The sequence below is a fragment of the Mastomys coucha genome, unplaced genomic scaffold, assembly GCF_008632895.1.
Source record: "Mastomys coucha isolate ucsf_1 unplaced genomic scaffold, UCSF_Mcou_1 pScaffold9, whole genome shotgun sequence".
Lineage (NCBI taxonomy): Eukaryota > Metazoa > Chordata > Mammalia > Rodentia > Muridae > Mastomys > Mastomys coucha.
Window position 1 is genome coordinate 107,675,086 of NW_022196915.1, and position 25,873 is coordinate 107,700,958.

The 25,873-nt window shown below is 40.0% G+C and overlaps 1 protein-coding gene across 2 annotated transcripts in view; it reads left to right on the forward strand.

Moving 5' to 3' along the window:
- Positions 1 to 25,873, forward strand: part of Pcca (propionyl-CoA carboxylase subunit alpha) — a 343,795-nt gene that overhangs the window by 188,603 nt on the left and 129,319 nt on the right. For both annotated transcript variants that reach the window (XM_031361748.1, XM_031361749.1), the window contains one exon: positions 14,540 to 14,642. In XM_031361748.1, the coding sequence (XP_031217608.1) occupies positions 14,540 to 14,642 (103 nt within the window). The remainder of the gene's footprint in view (positions 1 to 14,539; positions 14,643 to 25,873) is intronic.

A 25,873-nucleotide genomic window follows, 5' to 3' on the forward strand; every position in this document is an offset into this window, starting at 1 on the left:
TATACAATGGAGTTGATGTGTTGATGGCTGACTGTATACTTTGCATACTTCCAAACACATGTGGCCATGCAACATCTTTGGAAATACACACTTCCACTTGAGCAACCAACCCACTGAAAGCAGCAGAGGAGACGAGGAAGAGAAAAATACTAATGCAGCCATGCCCCTGTTGGCTTTCTACTATTGCTGTTTTTCAGTTATTTACTATGACTATATCTTGTCTGAGTTAGAAATCACAGAGGTCCCAGGCATGAAATTATAAATGTTTAAGGTGACACATCTATAATATTTGCTGAATATGACATTTTAAAATATTTTCCTTCAGTTTGGGTGTTCTGTAAGGGCTAGATGTCAGAACAGCCTGTTATTGTGGGAGAACCTCTGTCTCCCCTGCCCTGATGGCAGAAGCTCGTGCACATTTCATCAGTATTATTGTAATTCTGTGGCTGCAGGATACTTGGCAGCTGGTGCACCCCACTGGCAAATCCTATTCATTCTTCTCTCCCATTCACCATTGCCATTGGAGAATTGATTTCTCTCTTCTCTACTCTAACCTTTCCCAATTCATTTCGGATTGTTCAATGTGAAACATTTTAATTTCATATCATACAGCTATTCATCTCACAATCCCTTTTTTAACCTGTCACCAGGGTAACAGCATAGCATGCTTTCTTTAGGCAATCAAGTTTTTATTTCACATGCTTAATGTTGCATTAAATGTTTGCATTTTGTTTAACCCCCATTAAATACTTTGAACTCTGGATATGTTTTATAGGGTAATGAAATCCCTGATTTTTGAATTGAAACTAAATCAACACCATCAGTGCATTTATAAGAAAATGTCAAAAGATTAATTTGCATAATACAAAGATGATTGTTAAAAATCCAAGTTGGCCGATCTGTGCAAAGTAATTTTCAGTAGGAAAAGGAGCAGTATTTGTATATTTATGTTTGGCCTTGTTCCAACAAAGAATTTAAAATTGGTTTAGAGAGATTTGTCAGGGAGAAAAATGCAACATTGAAAAGAGGATGGAATTAGTACAAATGGGAAATAGGGGTTTTAAAGACATTGCTTAATTTTTTAGCTTGCTTCTTCCTGTATTTATGCATAAAAGAACATAATGATTTAGGTGTTTAATGACAGGTGGAGTAATGAGATATAGCAGAGTGAGATGAAAGCTTGCTCTAGGAGCCTGATTTGAGGCTGTGTTCGTTAATATCTGCTTGTCAGCGCACTTCCTTATTGCCTTTCCCTGAGGTGCTACAGAATAGTGCAGATGGAAGTGTATGTGCCCAAGTCTGATCTGTTGAAACAACTTGGCTAGATTTATGTTTCTCTTACCTTTTTCATCTTCACCCCAAGCAAAGATTTCAGTGTAATCTGTCCTAGAAATACATTCTGTGAAATTTAGAAAATACAAGAAGTATAAATAAAACTCTAGGAACAATAATGAGAGGCTAGTGAGTCATGTTGTTTGAAAGTCTGGTTGTTTAAAATGATATTCATGTAGTAGTTGTTTGCATTTATTCTTAGATCCTATTTTATAGTTACTAGTGTTTTCTTGGTAATAGGACAAAGTGAATTAAGCTTCTTGTGTTATTGTTTTTTTTTCAAAAGAACTCTGAAGTGTATATGTATATATCTTAGAGGTATATTTTAATGGTTTTTTGCCTTCATTTTGCTTCTCTGTAGAAATTCTGATTTGTTCTCTTGTTATGTGGGTCTGGATAGCACTGGCCTGGCTGACCAATGTTATAACCATCACTTCACAGAGCTCTTCTCCTTTACATACATCATTGTTCTTTTCATGCTGTTAGCCTTTTGTCTCCAGAATTAGTTACTAAGTCATTCAAAAAAATCACAGATGGTACTCATATGATAAGATGTAAGAATTTATGATGGGAACAGAGTCATCCCTTCTTTTAGGAACACTAATGTCAAATAAGATAGATGTTTACCCAAATGCCAAAGTAAAGAGAGATGTCTAGATTGTTTTTTAAAGAGGAGTCTAAATAACCTAAATTTCTTTCTTTTAAAAATACATTTTAAAATTTAATTTATTTTTTTAACTTATTCACTTTATATCCCACTCACTGCCCTCTTTCCAATCATCCCTCCCACTATCCTTTCCCCATTTCCCACTCCTCTTCTCCTCTGAGTGGGTGCCTCCCCACCCCCTGGTATTTATCCACTCAGGCACTTCAAGTCTCTGCAAGGCTAGGCACTTTCTCTCCTGTTGAGGCCAGACAAGGTAGCGCAGCTAGAAGACTATATCCCATAGACAAGCAACAGTTTGGGGGATATCCCTCCCCCCACAACCCCATTTCAGTTGTTTAGGACCAATAGGAAAAGCAAGCTGTACATCTGCTACATATATTCAGGGAAGCCTAGGTCCAGCCCTTGTATATTCTGAGAGTATCAAGGGTTCAGGTTAGTTGACACTGTTGATCTTCCTGTAGAGTTCTTATCCTCTTTAGGGCCCACAACCCTTCCTCCTATTCTTCCATAAGAGTTCCCAAGCTCCATCCACTGTTTGGCTGTGAATGTCTGTATCTGAATCAACTGCTGGGTGGGGCCTCTCAGAGGACAACTTGATCCTGTCTACAAGCATAACAGAGTACCATTAATAGTGTCAGGGATTGGTGCTTGCCCATAGGATGGGTCTTAAGTTGTGCCTGTTATTGGATGGTCATTCCCTCAGTCTCTGCTCCATTCCCTATGCCTGCATTTCTTGCAGTCAGGATAAATTTGGGGTTGAAAGTTTTGTGGGTGGGTTGGTGTCTTTATTGTCCACAGGGGTTCCTGCCTGGCTACAAGAGGTGGCCATTTCAGATTCCATATCCCCAGTGTAGTGAATTACAGGTAAGGTGACTCCCATTGATTCTTGAATGCCTCTCTTATCCTAGGTCTCTGTCTCATCCTAGAGATGCCCTCCCCCACCTTCCCACCTCTGTCAGTTGCAGATTCCCACTTATTTTCATAGCCATCTAGCCATCTCTCCTGTCCTTCCCCACACCTGATCCTAAACCCCCATTTTCTCTCCCCCTCCCAGTTTTCTCTCCCCACATCAGCCTCTTATGACTATTTTATCCCATCTTCTGAGTGAGATTCAAGCATCATCACTTGGGCCTTCCTTCTTGTTTAGCTTCTTTGGGTATGTGGAGTATAACATGGTACCTGTATTTTATGGCTAATATCTACCTATAAGTGAGCACATACCATGCATGTCCTCAGGGGTCTGGGTTACCTCACTCAGGATGATATTCTCAAGTTCCATCCATTTGCCTGCAAAATTCATGATGTCATTGTTTTTAATCACTAAATAGTATTCCATTGTGTAGACGTGCCATGTTTTCTTTATCCACTATTCTGTTGAGGGATTTTAGGTTGTTTCTATTTTCTGCTTATTACTAATAAAGATGCTATGAACATAGTTGAGCAAGTGTCTTTGTGGAATGTTGGAGCATCTTTTGGGTATATGCCCAGGAGTGATATAGTGATATAGTTGAGGTAGAACTTTTTGCAATTTTCTGAGAAACTGCCAAATTGATTTCCAAAGAGGTTGTACAAGTTTGCACTATCACCAGCAGTGTGTGAGTGTTGCCCGTGCTCCAGATCCTTGTCAGCACGTGCTATCTCCTGAGTTTTTGATCTTAGCCATTCTATTGGGTATAAGATGGAACCTCAGAGATGGTTTGATTTGTATTTCCCTGATGACTTAAGGAATTTGAGTATTTCTTTAAGTGCTTCTTGGGCTATTTGAGATTCCTCTGTTGAGAATTCTCTGTTTAGTTCTGTAATCCACTTTTTAACTGGGTTATTTGGGTCTAACTTCTTGAGTTCTTTGTAAAATTTGGGTATTAGCTCTCTGGCAGATAGGGTTGTTGAAGATCTTTTCCCACTCTTTAGGCTGCCTATTGGTCCTATTGACAGTGTCCTTTGCCTTACAGAAGCTTTGAAGTTTCATGAGGTCCCATTATCAATTGCTGGTCTTAGAGCCTGAGCCACTGGTGATCTGTTCAGGAAATTGTCTCCTGTATTAACATGTTCAAGGGTATTTCCTACTTTCTCTTCTATGAAATTTAGTGTATCCAGTTTTATGTTGAGGTCCTTAATCCACTTGGACTTGAGTTTCATGCAGAGTGATTAAGTATGGATCTATTTTCATTCTTCTATATGTGTAGACATCTAGTTTGTCCAGCACCATTTGTTGAAGATGCTTTCATTTTTCATTGTAATGCTTTGGCTTTCAGTAAGAGAATAAAGATTTGTCACATAAATTATATCAGTAATCTGAAGAATTCATCCCTTGGTAGATACAAAAATGAATGGGGAAAAGTATTGGAGCCAGGGGTATATAGTGCAGCTAATGGTAGAACTACTTATCCATGTAGCGGGCCATGTATTTGATCTGTAGCACACACACACACACACACACACACACACACGCATATATACATACATATACATATATATATATATATATATATATATATATATATATATATATATATATGACTGTAAACTTCCCCAAAGAGATACATTTCCAAATCAGAAGTTCCTTTATACTAACTATGAGGCAGGTCTGCCAGAAACTACAGTGTGTAAGGTGCACATCTGTTTTTTCCCCCACAGTGTAGTCACTGTCAAAGGCATCAGAGAATGTCTAGAAATTAAAAAAGTAGCCAGTATCTTATGCCTCAGAGAAGATATTTAGGGTTGTCAGAACTTCTTGACATTGAGCAGGATATCATGGCAAAATGGCAATACACAGGAGAATTCCATATTGGAAATTCACTTCTCTCAAGTTAACGACTGCCTCTTGAAATGTGTGTGCATAAAGACTCCAGGGAGATTCCAGCATGGAGAACTTGCTGGAATGATGAATGAACAGAACTTGAATTTGAGTTGCATAGGAAGGGATATGCTGATGATGCTTGCAGTTTTGAATCTTACCAGTTGGAAGGTCTTGTAAATACTTCAAACTTTCCATTAAAACCTTGGAGGGGGCTATTCCTTGAGAGAGAAGACTGTTTCTGGAATCAGCAGTTTGGAATGTTTGATTTATTAAGAACAAAACCAAATAGACACATCCTTATATGACAAACAAGCAAGACTTCAACTTCAGTTATTAATTAGTAACTTCAGTGGCTGCTGTCATAAAGACCACTCAGGAAGATCAGATAGCACGTGCAGCCCCTCAGTATCTCCCCACCTTGGAGGTTGATTTCTCATATAGGTTAAGAATAAAGGTGATTCATAGTTCAGAGAAAAAGCAGTCAGAAGAAACCAGCGAGGAGAATGTTAAGCTGTTAGAATCATGGGTAAGAAGTTTAAAGTGGGACTTATTTCAAGTTTTAAAGAACAAATGAGAGAACTGAAATGCAATTCAGCATGGGAATGGAAGTGATAAGAATGTTGGAAGTGAATTCCAGTTGTACAATGTATCTGCCATGGACAGTTTTCTGGGGACGCTGGAAAGCAGAGTGGTGGTGACAGAAGAAAGGATGGGTAGTTCAGAAAGTAGACGAATAATAGTCTATACAGTCTGAAGAAAGAGAAAATGGAATTCCAGACATTGAAGCACAGAAGGGTTTCATACTGTGGTAGTTGGTACCAGAAACACATATGTCCAAACTTACAAGTTATGTACCTTAAATATAGGAGTATTTTTTTTCATGTATGTATATGTGTGTTTGCATGTGTCTGGGCATACATAAGTGCATGTGACTGTGGAGACCTGAAGCATTCGTCAGGGATCTGCTGCCTTCATGGCTCCTTCGTCTTCTCCTCTGAGGCAGAATCTCTCAGTCAAACCTAGATTTCCCTGATGCAGCCAGTCTTCCTAGCCAGGTTGCTATGGAGATCCTTTCTTTTCCTGAGCTCAGGATCAGGTGGGCCTGCCTCTATGCTCACTTGGCTAATGTTAGGTCTGGGGCTCCAAGCTTCAGTCCTTTTGCTCACACAGCAAACACTTTGACCACTGAGCTGTCCAGGTCCAGGTTTTTGTTTGTTTGGTTTTTTGTTTTGTTTTGTTTTGTTTTAAATGTAGAATATATTTCAACAAATATGTTATTAAAAAATTGAAGACAGTTTAGTGTTATAAAGAAAGGTAGCACACACGTGTTGGGAGTCACAAAAGGAAAGGGGTAAACAGGGCAAGAAATGTTAGAGAAATACATTGGATATAATCTTCAAAAGATTGAGAATAAGTGGCTGGAGAGGTGGCTTTGGAGTTAAGAGCACTTGATAGTCTTCTTGAGGACCTAAGTTTCATTCTCAGCACCACATCCACATCTGACAGCTCTCAGCCTGATGTAATGGCCTTTGTGGGCACCCACATACTTGTGGCATCCTCTCTCTCTCTCTCTGTCTCTGTCTCTGTCTCTCTCCCTCCCTCTGTCTCTGTCTCTCTCTCCCTCTGTCTCTCTCTCCCCCTCTGTCTCTCCCTCTGTCTCTCTTTCGCCCTCTGTCTCTCTCTCCCTCTGTCTCTCTCTCTCCACCCACACCAATACACAAACATTACACAACCTTCCCTCTGTCTCACACATGCAAGTAAAAAGTAATACATCATTCAATATTTTTTCTATATTATCCTAGAGATTCTAATCTTTACAATAAAAAGAAGCAAAATAAGACAGACAGACAGAAAGGAAAATTAGTACTTTGTATTCAGAGAGGTCATAATAATTTGCATAAAAAAATCCTTAAGGAATCTATGAAACAAACTTCTAAACTAACACATTTAGGAAAGTATAGGATTAAATGCAATATAAATTGCATTTTGTAAAGATTGGAAAACAAGGCTTTTCGAACAACTTAGTAGGTTATTTAAGAAGTCTGTAAGACATCTATCATAACAGATATAAATTGACAAAAGAGACTCAAACCTGATGTGTTTGGTGAAGAGAAATTCAGCATTAAGTCTTCACCTGCTTACAGATGGGATGAGCAGAGGTGAAGGTGGCCCCTGCCTTATAAAAGTTAGATTGGGTATAGGTCTAATCACAATTCCATGAGGGCTGTATCTGGGGAGTAGACATGAGGCTTTGAAATCTTTCTGGCTGTGCAAAGGGAGCTTGAAAAATAACGAACCTTTATAGGTGAACACATGTGCAAGACATAGCCTACAGAATATCCCTGAATGACCTTCATCCCTGTCCTCTCACAGAAGAAAATCAGAAATCAGTCAATAGGTTTACCTGGAAGAGTGGGTCAAGAAATGGCACATTGAATAAAGGACCCACATGGTGGGAGGAGAGACCTGACTTGAAAGAAGTTCTCTGACCTCTACAGGCACAATACCATATGCCTGCACACAGCAAAACAAATAAACAAATATAAAAATAAAACAAAAAAACACAAGAAAACACATATCTTTTGAACCTTAGTGTAGTCAAAAACAAAACAAAACAAAACAAAACAAAACAAAACCCACCAAGTTCCCATTCCATGCCTATTAGAGCATCTACAATCCGAGTGCTCATGACACCAAGTGCTGCTAAGGATGGGACAGGTGCCAGAGGAAGTCTCCTTCACGGCAGTGGGAAGCCAACCGACACAGCCACTTGGGCTGATGGATAGGAGTGAAGAGTGGTGCACCTTGGCATTTACAATAATGACTGGAACTTCACATCTATTCTAGATCTAAAATGAAGAGAACTCAATGCTCACCAACAGGAGGAGCTAATTTTCACATGTGTACAAGAGAACTTGCTATGTCAAAGAAAGCATCCAATAAGCAAGAGGGGAATTCAGAAGTACTTTGAACAAAAGCTTATACCATACTACATGTGTTCAGGATGCACTGAAGTGAACAGCAGACAAGTATAACCTGTAATTAACTGTGGGAGGGCTGCAAGGCAGGTGGTGGAACTGAAGACTACTGAATTTCACTATGTAAATCACATTTTATTTTGTTTTCTTTTATTTGTGGGTGCCGTGTGATAATGTGATACATATATGTCACATAAAATGGCCTTAGAAGGATAGTTAAGCATTGACATCTTATATTTTTGGTTGTGAGCCTAGCCTTTAATGGCTGAGCCATCTCTCCAGCCTAGCATTGACATCTTAAATATCTTTGTTTCCAGTTGGGTGGTGGTGTCGCATGCCTTTAGTTCTAGCACTTGGAGGCAGAGGCAGGAGGGTCTCTGTGAGTTCAAGGCCAGCCTGCTTTATAGACTGAGTTCTAGGACAGCCAGGGCTACACAGAGAAACCTTCTCTGGGAAAAACAAAAACAAAACAGCCCTCTGTTTTCCTATGCTGAGCTCCTTCCAGTGCTTGTCTTCTAGTCATCCCTCCATGGTATAAAATGCAGGAAATACTCCTCCTCTGTAACTGTATTTGGTACCTTTATCCAGCCCTCCAGTGACTCTTCCTGTATCACTGTTTGGCACCTTGTATCCAACCTCCCTTTCCATCTCTTTCCCCCTAACCTTCTGGGCTTCTGTGTTCATTCATGAAGCCCAGCTGTTTGCCTCTGATATGCAAGCTCATTTGGTATCTGTCTTTTGGTAAGTTATTTGTTTCACCTAGTGTTCTCTGTTCTATCCCAATGCTGCAGATGACAGGATTTCATGTATGTATCACATCTTTTTTATATTAATGGCCACTGTATTTTTAGTTATTACTGCGACAGAATAGCTAACCAAAGTTACTTGAAGAAAGAAGGAGCTATGTTGACTCACACTTTGAGAGGAGAATCTGGCATGTTTGGCAAGGCATGGTGGCAGGTGTGTGAGGTTGCTGTACACCCTAAGTTGGGCAGCAGAGAGCTGAATGATTCTGATTGGCTTGCTTTCCTCTCAGGCCTTGGGGCCACCTAGATTCAGGGTAGGTCTTCCCTCCTCAGTCACAGTTCTCTGAAATACCCTCATTCAGAGATATGTTACCTTGGAGATTCTGAATCCCATCAAGAAGAGAGCATTTAGTAATGACAGGCACCTTGCGGGATCCATGTTATGGCTGTTATTACAGGGCAACAGGTGTCCTTTACATACCTATCTATCCTTTCAAAAAGATGTGCGGCATTGCTAAGACAATGGAACATTTTCAGATTTCTGTAGCAGACCCTGATGGATGCTTAATAGATACTGGATCCTTATTGCACTGTAACACCCCAAGTGCTTCACATCTTATCTCCTCTCATCCACATACAAATTAGACATTCTTATAGATAAGAGAACAGAGGAGTCACAGTGAGTTTCCATCATATGGAGGCCACAGTGTTCACAGGCTTACACACTTGGTCAATGTGTGAGGCTTGCAGTGGTGCCAACTAGCCTGGGTTGCTTTCCTAACTCATGTGCTCCACTTCTAGGAGAAGCACACATACTTTGCAGTGGAGAAAGAAAGTAGGGTTTGCATCTATGAATAATTATAAGATTGTAGTGATATATTCAGTACTAGATTCTCTGTCTCTTGTCTGATTATCTGTGATGCTAACACTAAGCTTGGTGATGTCCATGATGTCTCAGGACAGTTTTGTGACAGGCTTTGGTACTGTGTTATGTGTTGGGTGCACACATTTTAAATAGCATGTAGGTGGATCTTGATCCTTCTGCATGCCTGTTTCTGGCTTTGAAGGGTTCTCTGAAAGCTACTTTTATCTGTCTTTGCAGTGATGAACTTTAATGTTACCCTGTTGTAAGTTCTCACATAATAAGGCATAGGTTTTTCTTTGGCTTGGCAGTAGACTTCTGTTTAAAATTCCTTTAATGTGTTTGTTCCATGCTTTTTTTCTATTCATTTTGATAGCTGATGGTTCTGTGAAGAATTTTACATGAATTTATTGTACTACTAAAACTCATGCTTCTGACCCTTCTTCTGTCTGAAGTTGCTGAACGTGGAGTTTTCAGCACATGGCTGATTTTCTGTCTTTCTTGGAGTTGTTTTCTTTTCCTCTTCGGTTGAGGAAAATAAGAAAAAAAATTCATGTGCTAGATCTAAAGTTTCATTAAAATTGCTTATGCCCTATCTCAGGCATTTCAAGTGGGCCATCTGTCTAAACATCTTTCTGTCTCTCCCCCCAGTTTTTTCCTGATCATTTCCTCGACTTATTCATGAGCCATGGGAGGGCTTCTTTGTAGTTCGCCTGTATCTATGTCTGTCTACCCCCGCTGAATACATCTCTGTGCTTGCATGACATAGCTTTGTGCCACACTGGAAATTTTCTGAACTGGGTTCAGATGAACGGCCCACTTTCTGAGGGCCCTTTTCTTCCTACAAAAATTTGCATGCAGAAACTGACCTCAGTGGCTATGGAATTCAGCAAATTATTCTCGGATAGGTTTACAGTCCACCTGCTGGGGAAGTTATGACGAGGCAGTTCTTCATGATTCTTTCACCATTTTCCCCGTTCTGATGGGTCAAAGTCGCTATTGTCTAACAGTATGCTTTGAGATGGCCACTGCCTGAGCCTGAAGTCTGTGAAATGCTGGAAGTTTCTGTTAGTAGCTGTGCATATTTATCATTCATTATCATGTGTGTGTTTGCTAAGTTATGTGTGTTAGTATTGGAATTACTAAAACTCAGTTGTCAGCTTTCTCTGTGAGGTATGGAAAGATGGGTTTTCCTAAGCAGTTTGATTCTTGCTGTCAGTCTGGTAATGGAAGTGGACTGACTTGGGTACAGCTGTGACTTGGTTTTGAGCTACTGGTATATGACCCCTCATTACTGGGTTTGGTTACTTACCATTTGAAGTCAGAGTTTCAGATTTGAATGTGCAGATTAAGTTGTACAAAGTGAATCCTTGGTCTGATGGAAGCCATTCCCACAGAATGTGCTTAACTAGGGGGAATGTGCTTTACTAGGGTGACTGTGAAGCATCTCCCCACCTTTGAGGGTGGCTTGTAATTATTTAACCTTGGCTTTTTTCTCTCCTTGCTGAGTAACATACAGAGCATGGTGTCTACTATGCAAGTGGTCTACCCTGAACTTTATAACCCATTTTGAACCATTTTGAGTTGTATCAACAGATATAATTATTTTTTTAATTTGAAATATAACTTTGGATAGTTATTTCTATCACCTTCATGCTTTTTGAATTGAAATTAATGTCTCACAGTAATTATTAAATTACTGTTCTCTTAGCAATTCTGTAGAACCAGAGTACACATTCCTCCAGGTTTGTGTCTATTTTAGTGCAATATTGTATGGCTGAGTAACTAGCATAAATGCCCAAACCATCTAGTCTATACACCAAACAAAATCAAGCCACCTTTAAACCCATGTAAAACCAGACAAAACCCTAGTGCTAACCTTGCCTGGGGACCGTGCTTTTGTTCTTCTTGGCCACTGGAGGTCTTGCTTCTCAGTGGAACTGCTTTCTTCTATTCTCTAACAAAGCACCTTGGATCTTGTTAGGAGAGTGCTACTCCAGGGCTTCAGGCTCAGAGGAAGCTGGGCTTCCTTTCACCCCCTTGTCTCTGTGGGAACCCCTCTTACAAGTTCAGGGATGCCGGTTCTCAAGTGCATTGCTGAGGAGAGAAGGAGCTGAGACATAAACCTCTGGACTTTCTCTCAGAGGCCTGTATTCTTCCATAAGGTCCCTCCTGGGACAAGCTACAATGTATATGAAACAGATGTGGATCAAAATAAAGCACTGGAAAAATAAATAGTGGCCGGGTCCTGAGGAGAGCCAGCTATGTCTCGCCACCATCTGCAGGATCGTTTTCTGTGGGAAAAAGTTCTGGGCTAGCACAGGACGTTAGGATTGGTGACATCCCCCACCTCTACCAGCAAAAGACAGCTGCCCCATTGGAAAGGGCCTTTGCTCTCAAGGAAGGACTGTTGTCACTCAATTTTAGAAAATTCTGTAGCATATAGTTCTGGTTAAGTGGAAGGAAGACAGTGAAATTACACCACCTTTGAGACAGTTTAAGAGGGTAGGAATACCCTCCTTGGAAAATGTGAGGCTGAGAAGAGAGAGTCCAAAGCTTTGTAATGGAAGGATTTCAGTCTCCAAAACCAGAAGAGAGGCCAGGAGGTGCGAGTGGTCATCATGTTACCTTTGTATGCCTCCATTCAGTTCTCATGTGTGTCTGAGAATGTAGATACCATTGTTATTTTAATGGTTTATGAAAGGAAATTCATTCTGTCAATTTGCTCAAGGTCAGAAGTGTAGGCAGAGCTCATACTACTTTTTGGTGCAGCAGAGCCTGGTTCATAATCAGTTTGCTTGGTCCTCTGCCTCCTGTTTGTTTGCCTTAATTAAAAGGCTGGTCCAATCAGACACACAAGCCAGAGTAATTAGGAAAAGACTGAGGTACAAAGAATGGGGCTTTCCTTTTAAGGACTTGAATAGTTAGTAGTTCAATTAAGAATTAACTTGGTGTGAAGTCGGATATCCTAATACCGTAGAATTGTCATGAGCAGGAAGTATGTAGTTTTAGTAGCAAAGGAAACAAACATGTAGGAAAGCCAAGTTAGATAGTAGTCCTGGGAGAATGGACATCTTACCATTTGAGGTTGAGCAAGGAATGTAGCCCAGCTATGAGACAAATCCAGGGCGATCTTGGAACTGCCCTCAGCCATTTATGTGGCTCCCTAGACCCTTCCCGATGAATGCACTGGGCTGTAGCTCAGTGGTAGGATTCTTGCCTAGCAGGCTTGGGGCCTTAGGTTTCATCCCAGCACTAGAAAAAAATAAGTCAATAAATAAAAATATGAAGTGACTATAGTGTTTCTAGAGCCCCATAGTCCAGTGGGGAGACGTGGATGTGACAGTGCCCGTGGGATATAGGTGCGGAGTGAGGCAGTAGGCACAGGAGCACTCCTGCTGCCTTGGCGTGGCCACTGTCTCCTTTTCTTCTCTCCTCCCTCCCATGCTTACGGTCATCGTCCTTAGGAACTCTTGCGTACTCTCACTCTTCTCTATGAAGCTCTGCTTTCTGGTCACCCAACAGTGTCTTCCAAGTCTGTATATTGTTGGTGTGTGGTTTTTCGAGACAGGGTTTCTCTGTATAGCCCTGGCTGTCCTGGAACTCACTCTGTAGACCAGGCTGGCCTCGAACTCAGAAATCTGCCTGCCTCTTCCTCTCAAGTGCTGGGATTAAAACCATGCACCACCACCGTTGGTGTGGGTTTTTTGCTTCTCTTGTTTTCTTCTGTAGGATTTAAGAAAGTCATCATTAAACATATTAAGTGGCCTGTTCAATACAAACACTCTCTTTACCTGTTAACGCCCCCATCATCAGACCCTGTAACTAGAGAGGACTTAAGTATCACAGTTGTTATTACTGTGATTTTTTAAAATACCAGATAATAAACATTCTTTTGAAGTTTGAGAAGCTTGAATGAAAATATAGCCAACCTACAACATTAATTTTAGATCCATGGCTGAAGCTAGAGCCTAGATACCAAATGGTGCTAGTGTTAATAATACTTCAAAGATAAGAATATAAATGTGTGACCCTAGGGTTAATTCTGAACTCCTTACTTTTTAAAACAAAATTGTAGGAAATTTTTGTGTTTCTTTCCTGGCAGCTTGATCTAGTTTTTCTGCTCCGTGTAATACCAACCATACATTTATAATGATAAGACTAGCTTTGTTCAGAACTCCAACAGCCTTGGGTGCATTCCAGGGCTTACTGGAAAGTCAGGACTAGAGAAGACAGAAGACATAGGCTGTGTGCAAGATGGAAACCATGCCTGTCCTCTCCTGGTGTCCACAGCGTGGTGCCAGTCATTTAGTGTTTATGAGGTTGTAGGTTATACACTTTACTGAAGCTTAGTTTTCTCTTTTCATGGTTTTAGTCTAGCTGATATGCTATGGTAGTTTTTTTTTCCAAGCTGGGACTTGGCACTGGGGGAACATTCTATATAGTTTTATGAGTAAGGTTTTGTAATTCGTTCTTTTTTAAAAAAAAATAAACTTTATTTTTATATTATTATTATTGTGTGTATATATGTGCCTGTGTGTGCATAGGTGGGAAATGTCAGGGAGTAACCTGGAGTCCTTTCTCTCCTGCTTTATGTGAATTCCAAGGACTGAATTTAGGTCCTCAGGCCATGGAAGCACCTTTACTTCCTTAGCTCTCACCGCCTTCATTCTTTACTACAATGTCAACAGTATCGACTAGGAAGAACAAACAAGCCCCAAGTACCTACACCACATTATGCTGACTGATTTCATTTCTGTCTTAGAAACTTACCACATTTGTCACAGTGCTTATTTTACTGTAATTAAAACATGTGTAGTTAGCAAAAAATAATAGTTCTTAAAAAAGAGTAACTTATGAAGGACTGTCACAATTACACAATTCAGGTTCAGAACATGGGGCAGGAATGGCAGGTCTTAGAAGAGGCAATGGTACCACAGTTACAGCAGAGGGATGGCTGTTGTCTTTTGAGTGTCTGCCTTTTAAAGCTCTCCTCATTTATGTCTGGAAGCTGCTTATTCCACAGGTGGGATTAGTGCAATGAAATGTGAAGTGTGGTCCTCGACTCTCTTATTCCACACATCAATGTTAGAGGAAATTAGTTTATTGGTAGAGAATAAAATATAATTAACTTTTTCTTCCTTTCTGCTTCAGAGTACCAGTTATTAGGCCAGATGTGGCTAGGTGGGAGCTCTCAGTAAAGCTACATGATGACGTTCATACTGTCGTGGCATTCAACAACGGGCCAACATTTACCGTAAGTTTTGCTTGTTTTTGGTAATCTTCCATTATGTAGGCAAATTTAGAACATTTTTAGTCTCTCTGGTGTCTCTTCATAGTCTCCAGCATAGCTCCATGTTTGTCTATATGAGCTGAATATAAAGGGGACTTTTGGTCCTTTTATGCTAATTAGGAAACACATTCCTAGATTTAGCCATATTCTAAACTACTCCCTGATTCACTTTTCTTCAGTATTCACTGAAAAGTCATAGGTTTGTTTTTGTGATTAATTATCACTCCAGACTGTGTTGGCTGTACTAGGAGCCAGAAGCCTTAGATAGATAGCGTCATCTTGGGATTCTTGTGTGATGTTCTTAAAGAAAAAGCTTCCTCCTGGTGCCATTCTTTTTCTTATGAAGAATATAAACTCTTTGTGAAGCATCCAAGATAGAACTGTAGTAGTTTAAAGTCTGGTCTAAAATGAACACAGGTCATTGTTCTCAGATTTCAATGTTTATACCATGGTATGAATGATACATCTAAAATATGTGGCTCAAGTTCACTGGACAAACGCTGAAGATTTGCCGTTAGGGTGTAGATTTGTGTGTTTTCATTAACAAGGAAGTGGCTGTGTTGTTAGCATGATACCCCTTTACCCACAATCTCTTCTGTGACTTAGTTGCTTTGAGATACATATTGTCTGGGGAAACAAATGACTTTTAAAAGAAGACTGGAGCAGAATGGAAACCAAAGTAATATAATTTCATTCTAAATCTGATGAGGCCCAAGGGGCTTGGGAGGTTCTTGGTCTCTATGAACATACATGGTGGGAATACTATCCAGTATTTCAAAATATTGAGCTCCAAAGTGAGGAAAATCAGTTGAGCTTATTTATAATAATTTTCTGGATTCCAAAGTCTTTTTGGAAGACTCTCTCTTATGCAACATAATGTGAAACTGGTTAGGACAGCACATGAAACACAAAGATTAGTGTGTTCATTGCTTTAAAGATGAAGAACTAAATTTATTTTGAAGACCTTTCATTTTGAAGAAAAAGGTCTGAGTGGTTTTGATGTATAAACAAATTGACTTAGAAATATGGCCCTCCAATGACAGACATCTGAGCACTACACATTCACTTTAAGTGTTTTGCCTGGTGTTTGCCTGACTAACAACTGTTCATAAGTGAGACTTAGGAATAGATAGTCTTTCCTACTAGGCCAGTGGCAGCACCCTTTGTAAAGACTCTTCGGACTACTACTTAAGAATATCCAGGGTTGGACCACCAACTCAGTGGGTGAGGGTTCTAGCCTCACTAGCCTGAGGACCTGAGTTGCATCCCATGGAACCCACATAAGCAGCTACACACATAGTGATGCAAATCCATTATCCCACCACCCCTGGAGCCAGACAAGAGACAGAGGCAGAATTACCCAGAAGTCCAACAGCCAGCTATACTGAAGCACAGGACAGCAGCAGAAGCAAGAAAGATGGTCTCAGCTCAGTGTTGCCCTCTGATCTCTGCTGGAAACCATGGCATGCACTCCTCCCCCATACCTTACACCCGCTATCAATCAACCAACATTACAAAGAATATCCAGAATCTCTAGACTACCCACAGTATACTAATGTAATCTTTGCACTAATGAATAAAGAAATCTAAATGGTCAAAATAATACTTAGCTTTGCTGGTTGGAGAATAATTTCCCACTATCTTAAAAACTTTAAAGTTAATTTTTAAGTTTAGCATATAAAGTCCTGGTATTTGTTTTAATACTGTCATTCATACTTTGTTGAAATTCCTTTGTCTTTCCTACTGCCTTCCTCCACTTTTCCTGGCTTTCTTCTATACCCCCAAAGCCTTCTTTGTGCTTTTAAATTCTTTATAGTTCATTTTCCTAAATTTAGTTCAGTTTTTTTATTAAGAGAACAAAATACCTTTGAAAAGCATACAATTGCTTCATTTAAATTAAAATTAGAGTCCCTTCCATCCTCCTAATTTCATGTTCTATGTTATATGGTCTCTACTACAATTCAATTTGTATTAGAATTTAAAAGGCTGGGCTTGAGGGTAAAGCAGTTCCTAGCATGCATGAGGCCCTGCGTTCTATTAAATCAACAGCAGAGGCCTACTCTGGAATGGCAGCATGAGGTGCCCATGGAGCCACTCTTCAGCAAAGTACCATCATGAGAGAGTGGTGAAAATCTCCATCTGGAGCTGCTGTGTGGTTGTGTGTAGAAGACTGGAAGGCATCAGCTAAGAAACTGTCACAAAGAAGTGAGTTCAGCGTGTTTGCAAAATTAAATCAGTTCCGTGTCTCCTCATTTGCAGTGGTAACCCCACAGGGAAAACAGTTCCGTTAGTCCACAAGTGTGACACACAAGTTGTGAAGCATACATGGTGAGAGGCACAAGTCTTTGGAGAAGGATGAAGGAGGAACACAGCCTCCTGGTTAGGAACAGTTTAGAAAGACACAGTCATTGCTTCCTCATGATCTAAAGACTCCCTCTAATTCCTGAATTGGGCCAAATTTTTGTCAGACCCTTAAGTTCATGTGAAACTTTAAAGATATAGGATTGCCAAAACTATCTTTAAAACGATGGGTAAGTCACATTTTTTACCCTTGGTGTACTGAACTGGAGTAAGGCCCTTACATCAGGGCAGACAAGTTGATGACCGGGGTAGGAAAAATTCTGTTTGTAGTCCTGAGTGCCTAACTTGGGGTGTTCCCAAAGCCATATGATAAGCAAACATGTAGTGGTTCCATTTAGGAGGGGATGATATGTGTGCTGGGTACTGAGCCCAGGGCTTACCTGAAAAGAATGTGCTCTGCCACTGAGCTACATCCTTACTCTACAGGGATGTTCCACAGAAGCAGTAAAATGATTCAGTAGAGAAATGGATAATCCTTTCGGCAAACGGTGGAATATCCGTATACAATGAATGAAGTTGGATTCCTTCCTCATACTGAGTTAATATGCAAAATTTAGCAAAAATTAATTTAATCCCTAAAAGAAAGAGCTAAACCCTCTTTCTGACTTTATATGTTACTGTATTTTCATAGCATAAGCAAAACAGGAAAAATGAATAATATTTATCAAAATTAAAATGTTTATGTCAAAATGAAGTCAAACCCACAGAATGACAAAAATCACTTAAACACTGAATAAAGTCATATGTTGAAAATATATAAAGACCACCCTTATAGAGAAAAAACAAGAAATTCCGGTTTCAAAATGAGAAATTCCACTCTCAAAATGAGTGAGGACTCTGAGTACATCCCAAAGACTATAGCCCATCAGTGGCATGTGACAGGCACATCTGTATCACAATGTTTCCAGGAAGAACAAATCAAAACTGTGAGTACAAAAACTTGCTTCTTGCCCAGGTGGCTGTCAGGAGCTAGCAGCAGAGAAGCTAACACTTGTATGTTCTGTTGGTGGTGCCTTGGAATTTCTCAGAGAGTTAAACATCTGGGCTATATGGAACCTTGGCCTAGCTCTGTTTTGAGGAATTAGTCTTGTGTATTCACTTAAGTACTTGTGCTCTTATTACTACTATGTTGGACATATTTAAACTTTGAATCATATCAAACTTTACAAATAGTAATTATGGGACCAGATGGCAGCATCACAATGGTTAATTATTTGTGAGTGTATGTATTCATTTAGCCTTAATGCATAATAATTTGATGGTATTCATAAAAGACTTTTAAAAGATTCATATCCTTTGGCCTACTAATTATAGTCTTAGAGCTCTATCCTAAGAAAGTGATGAGAAATTACTTGTATCAGTTTAATATTTTATTTGATAAAAACATTGAATGAAGAGCACTTGTTGTTAGACACCAATGGAAAAAAAATCTGCATTTACAGGATAAAGGGAGGCAGACTTGGAAGCAACTAAAATACAGCAAACACCTTCCTAGAGATAGTTACAACCATTTAATCACATGAGAACTGTCCTAGTTAGAGTTGCTATTGCTGTGATGAAATACCATGACCAAAGCAACTTGGAGAGGAAAGGGTTTATATGGCTTACATATCCACATTGTACTCTATCACTATAGGAAGTCAGGACAGGAACTCAAGCAGGTCAGTATCCCCAAAGTAGGAGCTGACACAAAGGTCATGGAGAGGTTCTGCTTACTGGCTTGCTCTCCATGGCTTGGTCAACCTGCTTTCAGATTGACCCCACTGCACCATCAATTGCTAATTAAGAAAATGCTTTAGAGGTTGACCTATAGCCTGATCTTTTGGAGGCATTTTCTCAATTGAGGCTCTCTCCTATCTGATGACTCTAGCTTGTGTCAAGTTGACACAGAACATAGAAGTAGCTAGGAAACCCATGCCTGAATCTGTTTGGATGGCCAGGAACTGAAAGTTGGATGGCCTGGAGACCTTAGGGTAGAAGCAAACACAACTAATGCCCTCCCCCTCCAAATCCTAATGATTTTCTGCTATGCTTATAGATCTAGATCAAGATCGTCATCAGAGGCTTTCTCTGACAGCTGATAGGAGAAGATGCAGAGACCCACAGCCAAACATTAAGCAGAGCTCAAGGAACCTCATAGAAGAAAGGCAGGAAGGGATTGTAGGAACCAGAGGGGTGGAGGACACCAGGAGAAAATGGCCACAAAATCAACTAAGCAGGGCTCATTGGGGCTCACAGAGACTGCAATCATGGAACCTGCATGGGTTTGCACTAGGTTTTCTGCAAGTTATAGTTGTATAGCTTGCTGTTTTGTTGTTGTTGTTGTTGTTTTATGAGATTCCTAACGTGGGAGTCCAGGGTGTCTCTGACTCTGCCTGCCCTTGAAGCTCTTTTCCTCCTACTGGGTTGCCTTGCCCAGCCTTGATATGTGGGTTTGTTTGTGCCTAGTCTTATTGCATCTTGTTATGATATGTTCAGTTGATATCCCTGGAATGCCTACTCTTTTCTGAAGGGAACTGGAGGAGCAGTGGATGGGGGGAGGGAGAGGAGAGGCAGTGTGGAACTGAGGAGTGGAGGGAGGAAAGATGTAGAGAGAAGAATAAATTTAAAAAAAAAATTAAAAGTGAACCAAAGAAAGCTTACAGCTGCCTGGACAAAGGGAAGTGTCTGCAGGAAGATGAGGTGTTTGGGAGGTGTTACTAGTAACAACTTAGAGCACACTCATATGTAACTTTACTAGTGACAACTTAGAAGACACTCAGTGTGAGCAAGAACTTGGTTCCCATCAGAGTTAGAAAACCACAGTGGAGTATGAGAGAAAAAAGTCTGTTGAAAGTCAAATACCTCTCTTTAGTGTTTTAATGTGTATGTGTGTCTGTGTACCATGTGCATGCCTGATGTTCACAGAGGCCAAAAGAGGATGTCCAATTTCTTGGAACTAGAGTTACAGAGGGACATGAGCAACCATTTGGGTACTAGGAATTGAACCTCAGTCCTCTGAAAGAGCAACCAGTGTTCTTAACCTCTGAGTCACCTCTACAGAGCCCCAGAGACATCCTTACTATGTAGTAAGTTTAATTTCTTAAAGATTATTACATTTCATTTATTTGTTTTGTACTCAAACACGTTGAAAATGAGAGAACAGTTAGTTGGGAGCTGGTTTTCTCCTTTACCATGTGGATCCCAGAAATCAAAATCAAGTTGTCAGGCTTAAGAAGCACCCTTACCAACTGAGTCATTTCACCAACCCCCAACCTATACCTTTAAAAAAAAATGTTAAGAGTGAGTGTGTATGTGTATGTGTAGGTCAACTTTCAGGAGTTGGATCTCTCCACTATATGGGTCCTAGGTATTGAACTTGGATGGTCAGGCCTGACATCAAGAACTTTTATTCATTGAACTACCTCATTATTCCTGTTTTTTTTTTTGTTTGTTTGTTTAAATTTAAATTTAATTTATCATTATTGTAGGGAAGTGCAAACAGTGCATGGAGATCAGGGACAACTTTAGGACTTGGTTCTCTCCTTTTACTTGTGTCCTTCCTCCGTGGCATCCTGGGGTTGAACTTAGGTCATCAGCCTACGACAGCAAGTGCTTGTAGTTATATTGTTATTTGTATAGCTATGTTAGCCTATTTTACCCTTAGCCATCTTGCCAGCCCTAGTTCCTTTGTGCTCACGGTGGCTTGTAGTTATATTGTTGTTTGTAAAGCTATGTTAGTCTATTCATAGATGGTTTGCTGAAACAAATGATCACCTGGATCTGTCTTTGCTAAGACCTCATGCTGCCCTGTGGATGGCACTGCACATGCCTCGCTCATTTAGTTCTTGGGGTTTCCCTGATGTGTAAATGCTGCTGGGCACAGAGAAGTTCAGAAGCTGAGGCTTAGAGTCATAGTGGAGTAGATTTAACTCTGCTGGACCATGGACGCAGCATTGGTAATGGGAGGGATAGTGATCTGGGAAAAGGGCAGCTATGTGTCTTTATATCTTTGGCTAGAGATGCAACTCAGAGACCAAGTACCCACCTAGCAAGCATGCTGTTCTGAACTTAATCCCTACCACCACACACAGGGTTACACTTGTGTGTATGTTAGCATGAGCTAGCTTTGTAGGCCTACCCATGCTAGAGTACAGCACTGGGTTCTCTCATTCTACCATGTGGGTTCCTGTGACCGAATTCAGGTCACCAGCTGGAATACAGCTTTAGCCTCTGAGCCATCTCACCAGCCCTCCAAAACTTGTTTAAAAGTATTTATAAATCTTGCTACTACTTATAAATGTTAATATTGTGATAATGATTTTTAGCAATGATTGTATAAATTTTATACAAGTAATTATATTTTTTCAGAGCCGTTTAAGATTTGACAATAGCATTCATATCTAAAGGGTTTATACTCTCATTTTGTTTTGTTAATAATATTCATTCTGGTTGATTCAAAATGATCTTATCTTTGGATGCCTGTGGTGGAGGGAGGGAAATGTTGTAGAATATTCATATCATTTAAATTACCAACCTGTATTTTTCTTCACAAAGAAAAGATATGCTGATGAACAAAAGGATAAAAATAATAATTACACATGCATGCATAATAAAAAACAATTGCATACTCCTTGTGTGGCGTTTTCCTGGTCTGATATAACCAACCTTTCCCCTTTGCTCCATCCCTGTATATGTCTAGACTTCTGAACTAGGAAGACACTCTACCAGCTTGTCCTGATATTTGAAGAGCATTTTGGAAATTTGGTTTTAAAGTAGAGCCCTGTGAGCAGTTTTGTAAAATGCTAATTTAAAATCTGGACAGTAATTGGATGAACTTAGAATCCCTATAAGTGATTTTTTTTTTAAAAGTAAGACCATTTTTTGAAAAAGGCTTTAGTCTTATTTTATGTGTATGATGTTTTGTACCCTGGTACTTGAGGGAGAGTCACATCTGGACCTGGATGGTTGTGAGCCACCATGCACATGCTGGGAATTAAACTTGGGTTTTCTGGAAGAATAACCAGTACTCTTAACCACATGGCCATCTCTCCAGCCCCCTTGCCATTTCTTAAACATTTGAACATCAGCCAAGGAGTCAAAAATGTCTTTAGCAAGATCCCCCCATTTCTGTCCCTTTATAGTAGAGGGGTGCTGAGCGATGTGGCTGTTGTGGCTTCTATTGGACTGCGTGACTTATGGGGTTTAATGTTTTGAGGCAATGTCGCCTATAATGGATTTGAACTCATAGTAATGCTTGTGTTATGTTTCCTATAGTCTCGGAATGATGGCTGTGCATCAGCACATCCAGCTTCAGCTCCCTCTTTGACTAACTTTCAAATCCTTCTAGAAATGAGCTGTTGCCACAGGCACTGATTTGCTGCTTTACTTTTTTGGCAGTTTTTAGGAGAGGCTGTGGGCTATGACAATGTAGTATTATTGGCAATAGTAAATAAGGCCAGTTGGCTATTATAATTTATGACAACTTTTAGCTTCCTTAACGTTTAAAAAAAGTATTTATGACTCAAATCCATGTATGACAAATGAAGAAAAATGTCTTTTCAGTAGAGTTGAAAAATGAGTGTTGCACTCCCCGTAGAAGCTTGTCAAATGGTGTGATCTGGTCCAGGGAGGTGACTTTTGGATGTGATAGAAAATCATGATCAGGTTTTTTAAGTTAGCCAACATACTTAAACTTTTTACTTCTGTTATTCTTTTAATGTGAATTAAATGTTATGATCATGTGAACTACTTGTCAAGCAGTTTGTGTGTGTGTGTGTGTGTGTGTGTGTGTGTGTGTGTGTGAATTACAAGCAGATTCTAAAGAAAGCAGAATTTGAAAAGCTACATTTGGAAGAAATTATTTTCTGACAGTGATTTTTTTACCAAGTGCATCATGCAACATGAAATTCATTCAGCAAAGTGAATTTTCTTGAAAAATTATTTTTTCCAGTTGAAAATAATAATAGGAAAATAAATAATTTTTTTCAAGATATTTATCAGGAGACATTGTCTGTGGCCTGTTTCTGTTTTGGTTTATTTTTTCTAAATCTTCACTGAATTTGTTCTTTGGATATCTCCATACACACCATGCATTTTGGCTATTGTCACTCTCAAGATGGCCTCCTGCCCTTCATCTTCCTCCATTACCCATTTCTGCCTCTCCAAAAATCCTCTTCCATATTAATTTCCATAAAAGTTCCCATATTTTTAATTAGTATATATTGTGTTAGATATCATTGTGACATTTGAAACAAAGTGGAGTTTTAGATATCTCCCATCCTCTGTTAATGTTGTAAAAGTTAAATATGTCAGGTTGTCTTTTCCAGAACATTACATGTAAGGCTATGTGGAGAGCCAGAAGATGGGAAAAACCTCTAATTCAGGTGGAAATGTTCAGAGATGACTTACAGTGTGGAGTGTGTGATTGATTCCTGCACAGTGAGAACAAGGACTACCCTTTTCAGGCCAGCTCAGGGCAAGATGATAGAAGTAATCTTTATATACAGAAATGAAAATAAGTGCTGATATGTTATGGGTACTTTGATATAAAACACATAGGAAGCAATTGGACAGGGGGTACATTGATAATCCCAACACTCATAAGTAGGTGAGAAGCAACATTTATTCACGCTCAAACTGGGCTACACAGCAAGACCTTGTCTCAAAATCAACCAACCAACACATGTAAACCCAAAGTGTCACCTCAATTTATGTTCAAATGTAGAGAGTACAAGAGAGTGTCCATAGCAGTATTGTTTGTAACTGCAGAGAATTCAAACAGCTCAAAGGCCAAGTATGTTGATAGTTAAAATATCTGTGGCACTCTCAGCACACTGATATCCTGTGCAGCTGTTAAAAAAAATGATTGTGAATCCGTTTTTCATGCTGTTCCATTAAGTAGTAAAAACAAAGTATATTTTTCAGTACAATGAGAGAATATGTTAGGGCAGGTGTGGTGGTGCATGCCTTTAATTTCAGGAGTTGGGAGGCAGGGCAGGCACATCTTGTGAGTGCCAAGACAGCCTACAGTGAGATTCTGTCTTGAGCAGGGTAGGGGTAGGGGGATGTGTCAGCTTATTATGTGAACAAAATGTCTTCAGAAGACGCCACAACAATGTGGTAACTGTAGTTGTTGCCTCAATGTTGGGGAGCCAGCTGCCTGGCTTCATAAAATACCTAGGTCATCCAGGTAAGTGCTCAGATAAACTTCTGGCTCACTGGAGAGCAACTGGGCATGGGTATAGGTCCACATGTGTAATTTCTGAACTGTCTTCAGCTGCAACTCTAAACTTGAAAGTAGGTTCTACAGACAACAGAGCAGTTGGAGAAAGACTGAGGACATCTTTGGCTCCTCTCTGCAATGCCCCCCTTTTCTTCTTAGGTGTAGAAACATCTCAAGAGAGGTTTGTTTGCTGATAGCTCTCTGAAAATTGCTCTCAGGCCCCCAGAATTCATAGCTTTACTGATTGTGAAAGACCTCAAGTATTTTAGGGAGTAGAGCAGCTTAAAGAAGGAGGTCCCAAAGTCACTTTCTGTACCACTGTCACTTCATACCCTGAGAGTCAACAAGCCAACAAATATCTTTTCAAATCAGACACAGCCAAGTCAGCTTGATCTGTGATGAAAAGGGTCAGATAAACAAGGCTGTGGAAAAATCAAGCCTGAAGAGTAACTCGCACAGCTTGATCTGTTTATATTTTAAATGTAGCCTTTCCAGTGGGTATCATAATCTGCTTTTCAGTCAGAAGCCTGAATTTTCATAAAAATGTGAGGCTCCTGCCCATGTAATCTGGAAAATTGCCCGTCTAATTGGGAGCAGGGCTGCACCTGCACCCTCTTAAATGGCTCAGGCATGTGGCGCTTAAGAGCCAAGTTGCTTGTTATGGTGCTAAGTGAGGAACAAAAATAAGCTATAGACCCTCAGTTCCCACTACTCTGGAGATGAAAAGCACTAAGTGGGGTTGGTGGTTACCGTATTAGAGTTGGCAAATACTGTGATTAAGATTTCAACTGGGTTTTAGTATTATGTTCAGGTTTCTGACACTTTTTGAAGTATTTAATTTCAGGTAAAATGCTTAATGTTGACACAAGATATACAGTGTTAGTTCAGGTCATTTAACTTTATAATCTGTTACAAAATATGCAGTAGTATGGTAGTATCTTTAGACACTGACCAAATTTTTACAACAAAAATACTTACAATTATTTTGTTAATTTTGCTTATGTATGTATTTCTTATTCCACTTTTTTTGAGACAGGTTCTCACTGTGTAGCCAGGGTGGCTTTAAACTTGAGCAAACCTGTAAGCTTCCTTTGTGTTGAGACTACAGGGGTCATCACCATTCTTGGTTCAATTTTCACAGTATATTTTTGCATCTCAAACTTCTTTACAAATTAAATGAACACAAAAACCATCTGTTGAAATGCTCTTGAGTGACTCAGCCTCCAGATGCACTGTTACCATTCTGTCTTCTTTATAGTTGCAGTGAGTGTAACCATTGCTTACTGTGTCCTGTGACATAGGGAAGAGAAACAGTGGTCATCAAGACAGGTGATGTACCTGATTTATCAGATCTGTTGAGGATGACAAGCATGTGGATGATGACAGAGAAAGTGGATGCCATGAAGAACAGATAGGGGCTCCTCAAACCTGGAAATGAGCATGGGTGTGGGCTTTCAAAGGGAAACCAGCCAGTCTGAGATCTGTGAAAGGGTGGTGGGTGGCACAGGGGATAAGGTCACAATTTTGAAGGCTTATGTAAAATATATAAAGAGAATTAAACTGAGGAAATGGACCCAAACTATGTGTAAGTGTACATGTGGCATCTGGGGCCAATTGTAGGCGGGGGGGG